This window comes from Ctenopharyngodon idella, chromosome 1, assembly GCF_019924925.1.
Source record: "Ctenopharyngodon idella isolate HZGC_01 chromosome 1, HZGC01, whole genome shotgun sequence".
Taxonomy (NCBI): Eukaryota; Metazoa; Chordata; class Actinopteri; order Cypriniformes; family Xenocyprididae; genus Ctenopharyngodon; species Ctenopharyngodon idella.
This window is the reverse complement of record NC_067220.1, coordinates 3,079,553-3,088,550: the sequence shown is the minus strand read 5'-3', so window position 1 is coordinate 3,088,550 and position 8,998 is coordinate 3,079,553. Positions and strand designations below refer to the sequence as shown.

Below are 8,998 nucleotides of genomic sequence, written 5' to 3'. Positions count from 1 at the left end.
TGCCGAAAAACAAGCTCAGCCGTGACTCTAAAGTCAGTAAGCTGAAATTAGATAAACGTAGGGGGCGTGTGTTGTCAAAAAAGGTTGAAAACCCCTGTACTACAGTATCGCGTCAGACAGTGCACTGTAGTATCCCTGAGGGAAAATTCAATTCATTCGCTGCTTTAGGAGAGGAAGAATTCCCTAAACTAGTCCTTCATGTCTATTGTGATCTCAGAATTCAGGCCAGCTGATAATACCTAGAATATCAAAATCAACCACAGGCGGTAGATCCTTCTCCTATTTAGCACCTAAACTCTGCAACAATCTTCCTAGCATTGTTCGGGAAGCAGACACACTCCGTCAGTTTAAATCTAGACTAAAAATGCATCTCTTTAAAGGAACACTCCACTTTTTTTGAAAATAGGCTCATTTTCCAACTCCCCTAGAGTTAAACAGTTGAGTTTTACCGTTTTCGAATCCATTCAGCCGATCTCCGGGTCTGGCGGTACCACTTTTAGCATAGCTTAGCATAGTTCATTGAATCTGATTAGACCGTTAGCATCTCGCTCAAAAATGACCAAAGAGTTTAAATATTTTTCCTATTTAAAACTTGACTCTTCTGTAGTTACATCGTGTACTAAGACCGACGGAAAATGAAAAGTTGTGATTTTCTAGGCCAATATGGCTAGGAACTATACTGTCATTCCGGCGTAATGATCAAGGAACTTTGCTGTCGTACCATGGCTGCAGCAGGCGCAATGATATTACATATATACTTTAGCATATATACTTTTTATTTTGAGGCTTTTTAATTGTTCTGTCAAGTTTAAGATACAATCATTGCTCTGCTCTGTTAAACATGACTACATCCACAGCATTCAGTTCAGTCCATCTCTACTCTCCCAAATCACATGAAGGCTCAATGCGACACTGCCCCCTACTGGCAGAAAGATCTCAATGTACAGTTTCAGGATGAGCTGAATGAGTCTTATAGATGAAAGATCACTATGATGATTCTGGAGCAGTTTGTTCTTCACCGTGTTTCTTCTGGTGGGTCTGAAAACTACCTAAATAAGTGAATCTCTCTCCGCAGATGAAGCAGCGTTAAGGTTTCTCTCCTGTATGAACTCGCTCATGAGTCTTCAGGACGTCTGATCGAGCGAAAGTCTTGTCACACTGAGAACACTTGAACAGTCTTTCTCCTGTATGAATCCGCTGGTGATTTTGTAAGGAACCATGTTTTCTGAAACTCTTCCCACAATCACTACAGTGATACGGTCTTTCTCCAGTGTGAACTCTCTGATGAACTCTGAAATGATGTTGATAAGAAAAGCTCTTCTCGCAGTAGGAGCACAGGTACGGTTTCTCTCTGGTGTGAATCCTCTCATGACAAATCAAGTTAGATTTGTAATGGAATCGTTTATCACAGTATGAACACTGATACTGTTTCTCTTCAGAGTGTATTTTTTGGTGTGACTTTAGACAGCCTGAGCTTGTAAAGGTTTTCCCACATTCGCTGCACTGGTACGGCCTCTCATTGGTGTGAACACACACATGTTTCTGCAGATGGGGTTTGTGGTTGAAGCTCTTCTCGCAGTGAGGGCACTTGTACGGCTTTTCACCCGTGTGGATTCGCTTATGAGCAATAAGAATTTGTTTGCTCCTGTAATACTTGTTGCACTCGCTGCAGTGGAAAGTCTTTTCGCTGTGTGTCTTTATATGAGCTTTATATGAACTCGTAGAAGTGAAATAATCTTTCCCACACTGTTCGCAGTGAAACTCTTTCTTCACGCTGTGCTCTTTTGTATGAAGTCTCCTCTCTTCTAAGGCAGGAAAACTGATGAACTCTGATGTTAAGGTAGTTTCTCCATTAGATGATGAACCGCCATTCACATCTGAAAAGAACAAAATGGTACTAAGATATTACTTAAAACTAGTATGAAAGTAAGTACACATTATTTATCTTTTCCAGCAAAGTAAAGCATCAATACACAAAACTCTTTTTTGAAAGTAAATGTAGGTGTCTTTCCAAAAAAGGACACTTGGAGACTCCAAAAGAACACCAAATAACCAAATGATATGAGTCCATTTAATTCATAAATTTATGCACACCAAAGCACCCATGGAGAAAAACTTTTCAGCATCCACAGTGTATAGTATGTACAGTGCAACAAGTCAAGTTGCAATACAGAGTCGCGCATGCTTACTGTACAACTCCAGTATGTCATCGCAATCGTCTTTACCTTGATCGCAATCCTCATTCATCAAAACTTTACTAGTGGGATGCTGGTTTGCTTTATCCAGACAAGAAATCATCTCGGCTACTGCGTATCATTTGGCCATTCAGTCTGTATTTCACACAGCGTGATGCATGAGGGCTCGCACTCCTCAGAAACGATCACAGAATATGACAGAGTTTGTGTTTTATAGTGAAACAGACACTGGAATGAATGATTAACTGAAAACATAACGCAAATCTCTATTCTCTCTGCCGTCTCTGATGTAATAAGCCTGGTTTTCTTTACATTAACGCTGTTTTGGACTGATTGTTTGAATGCATTTGGTTACTGGATCATTGAACTTAAAACTTTCCGGGAGTTTAACGGCTTAAAATGATCTGATCGCAAACAGAAATGCGAAATCGGATTAAAGAGTTAGACGTATGATGAAAATCTGAATTTTTCCATGTTATAATCGTGCCCCCGGTGCATCTACCAACCCAGAAAACGTGAAAAAGGACAACCCAGTAACTTTGTTTTGGCAAGCCTTTCTCTGCAAGCATGTGAAAAAACGAGCTGCTCAGATTTCGCTCCCCTAGTGTCATAGGAAGGGGATCTTATTTAAACATTACCGCCCCTTAATCTGCACGTTTCCACCCACGGCGCCGCCATTTTGTTTTCACAAGCGAGGCAAAGCTGCAGATGAAGAAAATGTAAGTATTTTTAAGTAATGCAATGTGTTTCTTCGGTTCAGGCAGATCCACTTTCCATGTGCTTTCCCTTAGCCTCCATACACTCTATTGCTTCATGCTAGCACAAACAGAAGTTGTGTTTGACAGAAATGTATCGGTGTTACTTATGACTCACCCTCAAAACAGCTTAGACTACTAATGTGATGTCAATTTACACCGAACTGCTTCACAAACAAGGATCAATTCAATGTTGGATTTGCACAAAAGATTAACATGACGCACATGCTAGTGGATGAGTTGAATCAACTCCACAGCAACTACATAAATTTATCCACTAACCATTCAGAAACGTCTAAAAGTTGTAACTTCTTCCTGAGTCTCTCCATCAGTGTCGACTCCGGTTTGAACAATGTAAGGCTGAACACCGTTACTGACAATCCTCATTTTGGCTGCGTGAGATTCTCCAGCTTTGTTGTTGTTGAGCGACCGAAGCATGAGCTGTTAAAGCTCCGCCCTCTTCTGGAAAGGGGGCGGGAGCAGCAGCTCATTTGCATTTAAAGGGACACACACAAAAACGGTGTGTTTTTGCTCACACCCAAATAGGGGCAAATTTGACAAGCTATAATAAATGATCTGTGGGGTATTTTGAGCTGAAACTTCACAGACATATTCTGGGGACACCAGAGACTTATATTACATCTTGTGAAAAGGGGCATTATAGGTCCACTTTATTGAATCATTCACTTATCATCATATAAAAATTCTGTAATATCTGTCTATATTTGTCTACTTCTAGGGCAGAAAAAAATGAATCAAATAAAATAGAAATTGTGATGCAGCTCATGATACAGTGTTTTCAACACGTCGGTTCACAGTAAATAATTTTTCCCAAATTGTTCAGTCCTACTATCATTTGCCATAACAAGAGATCATAAAAAGAAGAAAAATACCTGAAGGAATGAAGTCATCATCGTCATCATTTCTATTATTCTTACATCTCATTCCCTTCATCATCCTCATGTCTCTGTTGTTGTTCCTCTGCTGTGGTTTTTTCTCCTCTGCTCTCTATCAGGTTCCTGCAGTCCACCAGTTTGACGGAGCACATCTTCAGCGGCGTCTGCAGCATCTGCTGTTCTCCAGCGTTACAGTCAGAGGTTTGATCAGCGGATCCATGATCCTGAGCGTCAGTATAACACAGTAAAGTGAGGCTGAGCTCTGAGTCCTGTGTGTCTCTGGATCTCCAGACTGAATCCTGAGCTTCTGTCCCGTCAGTCACACACACTGAAACCTTCTCCAGATCCTGACAAACACAAATAAACAACAACCTGTTGATATTAGACTCATTACTCAGCAGTTATCTCTAGTGGTTATATTGGTGATTAGATTAGATACTGTTGGTTTAATTTGAGATGTGCATAAGAAGTGAGAAGCTAACAAAACTTTGGTTTGATTGAGCTGAAGGATGAAATGAGCCGCTCAAACCTCTCTGTTGGGTTTGTCTCCTCTTTCTCTCAGCTTTGCCTCCAGTGACGCCACCTCTTTCTTCAGCTGACAGATTTCACTGATGAAATCCTCAATATCCAGCATGGACAGATCAGTTCCTACTGATTTACAGCAGATCACATCCATCTGTGCTTTCATGTTCAACATCTGAACACAAACACATCATGATTACTAAAAGATGCATTTATAATCGACTGACACTTATCGAACTCAAAATGATTGTTTACAATTATGAACGAGAGCACAGAATGAAGAAAATGATTGTAATTTCTTAGAATATCAAGACATATTAATTACAGATATAAATGAACATGATTAGGTCAGTTTATGTTTAGTTTTGTTATTGTAAGAATATCATAACAAATCTAACATTTAAATGTAGCTGCTGTTTTAATAAAATGAATGTCCAGCATTGAAAATTAAACATGTTAACTATAGTTTTACAATAAATATCAGTTAAAACACAGCTGCTGCTGCTGTAGTCAATAATGGTAAATCTGTTTACTATGATTTTATTACAAACACCCTAAGTTGAACTATGCAATAGAATCATGGTTAATTCTATATTAAGGATAAACAGTGAGGAAACGCTTCATTTAAGCTCTTTAAAACACTAAAGTCACATAAACAGTTCAAATACACACCTCAGTGCAGCAGTCTTCGTTTTTTCTTCAGTGGTTTAACCGGCGGACTGAAGAGCGTCAGAGCGCCTCCTACAGGATAACACAGCAAACTTTCTCCGTCTTTTTCTAAATCAAAAATAACCTTGAACTCCAGAGTTGTAGCTACGAATGTGAAAATAACCGTCAGCTACAACCACCTAATCGACACGGTTGTTTTTTTTTTTAAACTCAATGAGGTGGTGATGAGAAGTTTTTAGCTGTTATTTTTGTACTTGTCACGCTCACTCCACCATTATTTATTTCAAAGTGTAACTTTACCGTACGTGTCGTGTTTTACTGCATTTATGAATCAGTTCAGCTCACATGAACTAAGGAAAATAATGCTAATTTCTTGCCCTGTAGGCTATTGCCATGTTTTCAGTAACTGGGTCAAAATATTTAAAAACCAATATTTATGAGTAAATACTGTTTTTATTTGTTTTATTTATTAAAATATAAACTTTTATAGTATGAGTAATATTAACTTTTAATTTTCTCTAAACCTTTGTAAAATACCCCACACAACCACAGGTATACATGACATTGGCCTTTATTGTCGATGGGTACAGCAATGCAGCATATTTTATACTGTTTTAACATGTATACAACATTGCCTACATTTAAACTCATGTAACAAACATTTTAGAAGTAAAAATGAAACATTTAACATCATATGACAGTGGATGTGCGACTAGCCCTGACAATCACTAGCACACCCGCCTTTGGCCCGACAGTGGAAACGCGGCTAATGTGATTGTCCCACTTCAGGTCCTGAGAGATGGTGGTGCCCAGGAACCTGAATGACTCCACTGCTGCCACAGTGCTGTTCATGATGGTGAGTGGAGGGAGTGCTGGGCTGTTTCTCCTGAAGTCCACTATCATCTCCACTGTTTTGAGCATGTTCAGCTCCAGGTTGTTGTGACTGCACCAGACAGCCAGCTGTTCAACCTCCAGTGTATAAGCAGACTCCTCACCGTTTTGTATAAGGCAGGTGACTGTTGTGTCATCTGCAAATTTCAGAAGCTTGACAGACGGGTCTTTTGCACTGCAGTCGTTCGTATACAAGGAGAAGAGCAGTCGGGAGAAGAGCAGTCGGGAGAGGAGCACCAGTGCTGATGGTGCTGTTGCCTGGCTATCAGAAAGCTGGTGATCCACTGACAGATTGAGTTGGGCATGGAGTGGTGGGTCAGTTTGGCTGTGAGAAGATCAGGCATGATGGTATTGAAGGCCACAAATAAGATCCTTGAGTAAGTCCCAGGTCTGTCGAGATGTTTCAGGATATAATGCAGTCCCATGTTGCATCATCCACAGACCTGTTTGCCCCCCAGCAGGGGTCCAGTGATGTTCTTCAGGTAGGCCAACCCCAGTCTTTCAAAGGACTTCATGACCACAGACTTGAGAGCGACAGGTCTGTAGTCATTTAGTCCAGTGATTTGGGGTTTTTTGGGGACTGGAATGATAGTGGAGCGTTTGAAGCAGCAGAGAACTTCACACTGCTCCAGAGATCAGTTTGTCAGCGCAGACTTTTAAACAGGCAGGTGAGATACCGTCTGGGCCTGAAGCTTTCCTAATCTTCTGTTTTTTGAAGACCTGGCTGATGTCCTCCACACAGACAGTTTACAAGAGGTGTTGGTGAATCTGTGAAGGGCAGGTCAGAGCGGATGTGGTGTTTGAGTCTCTGCGTTTTTAAACCTGCAGTAAAATGCATTTAGATCCTCAGCCATTTATTGATTCTCCACAGATCAGGCGGATGGTGAGTACACACTGTGGTGTTCCTCAGGCCTGTCCAGACTGACACTGGGTCGTTGGCCGAAAACTGTTTTTTCAGCTTTTCAGAGTAGCTACTTTTAGCCACTCTGATCTCATTTGGCAGCAGCTTCAAAAACACTCCAATCAGTACAACAGAAGCAGGCTTGTAAATCCAGCTCTGCTTCATTAGTCCATCTTTTAACAGTCTTTATTACAGGTTTAGCTGATTTCAGTTTCTGCCTGTAGGTCAGTATAAGATGAACTAGTCAGTGATCAGAGAGTCCCAAAGCTGCCCGCAGGACAGAGTGATTTGTCCTTTATTGTGGTGTATCAGTGGTCCAGTATAATACTGTCTCTGGTGGGACATGTAACGTGCTGTCTGTATTTTGGCAGCTCACGGGAGAAATTTGCTTTCTTAATATCCCCAAGAATGGTTAAAAGAGAGTCTGGGTACTTTTGGTCCATTTCAGTTATTTGTTCAGCCAGCTGTTGTAGTGTGTACATGAAGTAATGTACACATTCACAACAATGAAAGAATAAAACTCCCCCAGCGAGTAGAAAGATTTACGGTTTATGAAGAGTGCCTCTAAATTAGGACAGCATATCTTCTTCAGCGTTGTTACATCTGTACACCAACTTTTGTTAATGTAGAAACACAGTCCAACACCTCTTGTTTTCGCGATGCAATCCTCTCGGAACAGCGGGAAGCCCGGCAGATGTAGATCACTATGATGATTCTGGAGCAGTTTGTCCTTTAGCGTGTTTCTTCTGGTGGGTCTGAAAACTACCTAAATAAGTGAATCTCTCTCCGCAGATGGAGCAGCGGTAAGGTTTCTCTCCTGTATGAACTCGCTCATGAGTCTTCAGGACGTCTGATCGAGAGAATGTCTTGTCACACTGAGAGCACTTGTACGGTCTTTCTCCTGTATGAATCCTCTGATGCATGGCTAAGTTATTTTGTTGCGTGAAACTCTTCCCACAAACGCTGCAGTGATACGGTCTTTCTCCAGTGTGAACTCTCTGATGGACCCCGAATTGACCCTGATCAAAAAAGCTCTTCCCGCAGTAGGAGCACAGGTACGGTTTCTCTCCGGTGTGAATCCTCTCATGATAAATCAAATTATATTTTTGATGGAATCGTTTATCACAGTGTGAACACTGATACTGGTTTCACCTCAGAGTGTATTTTTTGGTGTGATCTTAGAGAACTTGAGTCCTTAAAGGTTTTCCCACATTCGCTGCACTGGTACGGCCTCTCATTGGTGTGAACACGCACATGGGTCTTCAGATGGGGTTTGTGGTTGTAACTCTTCTCGCAGTGAGGGCACTTGTACGGCTTTTCACCCGTGTGGATTCTCATATGAGCATCAAGATTCCCTTTGGTGCTGAAATTCTTGTCGCACTTGCTGCAGTTGAAAGGCTTTTCATCCATGTGGAGTCGTTTGTGAGCAGTAAGACTGCTTTTAGTGCTGAAATACTTGTCACATTCGCTGCAGTGGAAAGGCTTTTCGCCAGTGTGTGACTTCATGTGAATTCTCATATTATAAAGAGTGGTGAAAAAATCCTTCCCGCACTGTTCACAGCGAAACTCCTTCTTCACTCTGTGCTCTTTTGTATGAAGTCTCCTCTCTTCTAAGGTAGGAAAGCTGATGTTGCATATCTTGCAGGTGAAGTCTTTCTGTTCTGTGTGTGTTCTCTCATGTCTCACTAAATGTCCCTCTGAGCTCAATGTTTTCCCACAGGTGGAGCAGGAAAATCTCTTGACCTTCAGCTGATCTTTTGAAGTTGAGGTTGTTTCTTCATAAGAAGCTGAACTGTCATTCTCACCTGATAAGAACAAAACGGTACCACAGTATTACCTAAACATTTATCAAAAAAATTATATCCATTTATATTTTTCTGTAACTTCTAGGGTTGAAAATTTAATCAAAATAAAATTGTGATGCAGCTCATGATACAGTTGATTCAACATGTCGGTTCACAGTAAGTAATGTCTGCACCTGCTGATTTAGGAACAAAATTTTCCCCCCAGATTTTAAGCCCTACTATCATTCGCTAGGAAGAAACATACCTGAAGGAATAAAGTCATCATCATCACCATCATCCTCATTATTTCCTTCATCATCATCATCATAATTCTGATCCTCCTCCTCCTCCTCATGACTCTGTTGTTGTTCCTCTGCTGTGGTTT

General features: G+C 41.0%; 2 protein-coding genes and 1 pseudogene across 4 annotated transcripts in view; all 3 read right to left on the bottom strand.

Moving 5' to 3' along the window:
• Positions 1-8,998, bottom strand: part of LOC127508133 (zinc finger protein OZF-like) — a 99,294-nt gene that overhangs the window by 79,888 nt on the left and 10,408 nt on the right. The window contains exon 1 of one of the 3 annotated variants that reach the window (XM_051885887.1): positions 5,041-5,069. The exons of the other annotated variants lie outside the window; for them this stretch is intronic. The gene's annotated coding sequence lies outside the window, so the exon portion shown is untranslated. Of the gene's footprint in view, positions 1-5,040; positions 5,070-8,998 lie in introns of those variants that run through there. 3 annotated transcript variants of the gene reach the window in all.
• Positions 756-4,030, bottom strand: LOC127508588 (gastrula zinc finger protein XlCGF7.1-like). The gene is made up of 2 exons (XM_051886688.1): positions 3,844-4,030; positions 756-1,877 (listed from the first exon to the last, which is right to left on the bottom strand). The coding sequence occupies exons 1-2, from the start codon at positions 3,911-3,913 to the stop codon at positions 1,087-1,089; spliced, it is 861 nt and encodes a 286-aa protein (XP_051742648.1). The 5' UTR covers positions 3,914-4,030; the 3' UTR covers positions 756-1,086.
• Positions 5,593-8,632, bottom strand: LOC127508684 (gastrula zinc finger protein XlCGF7.1-like; annotated as a pseudogene).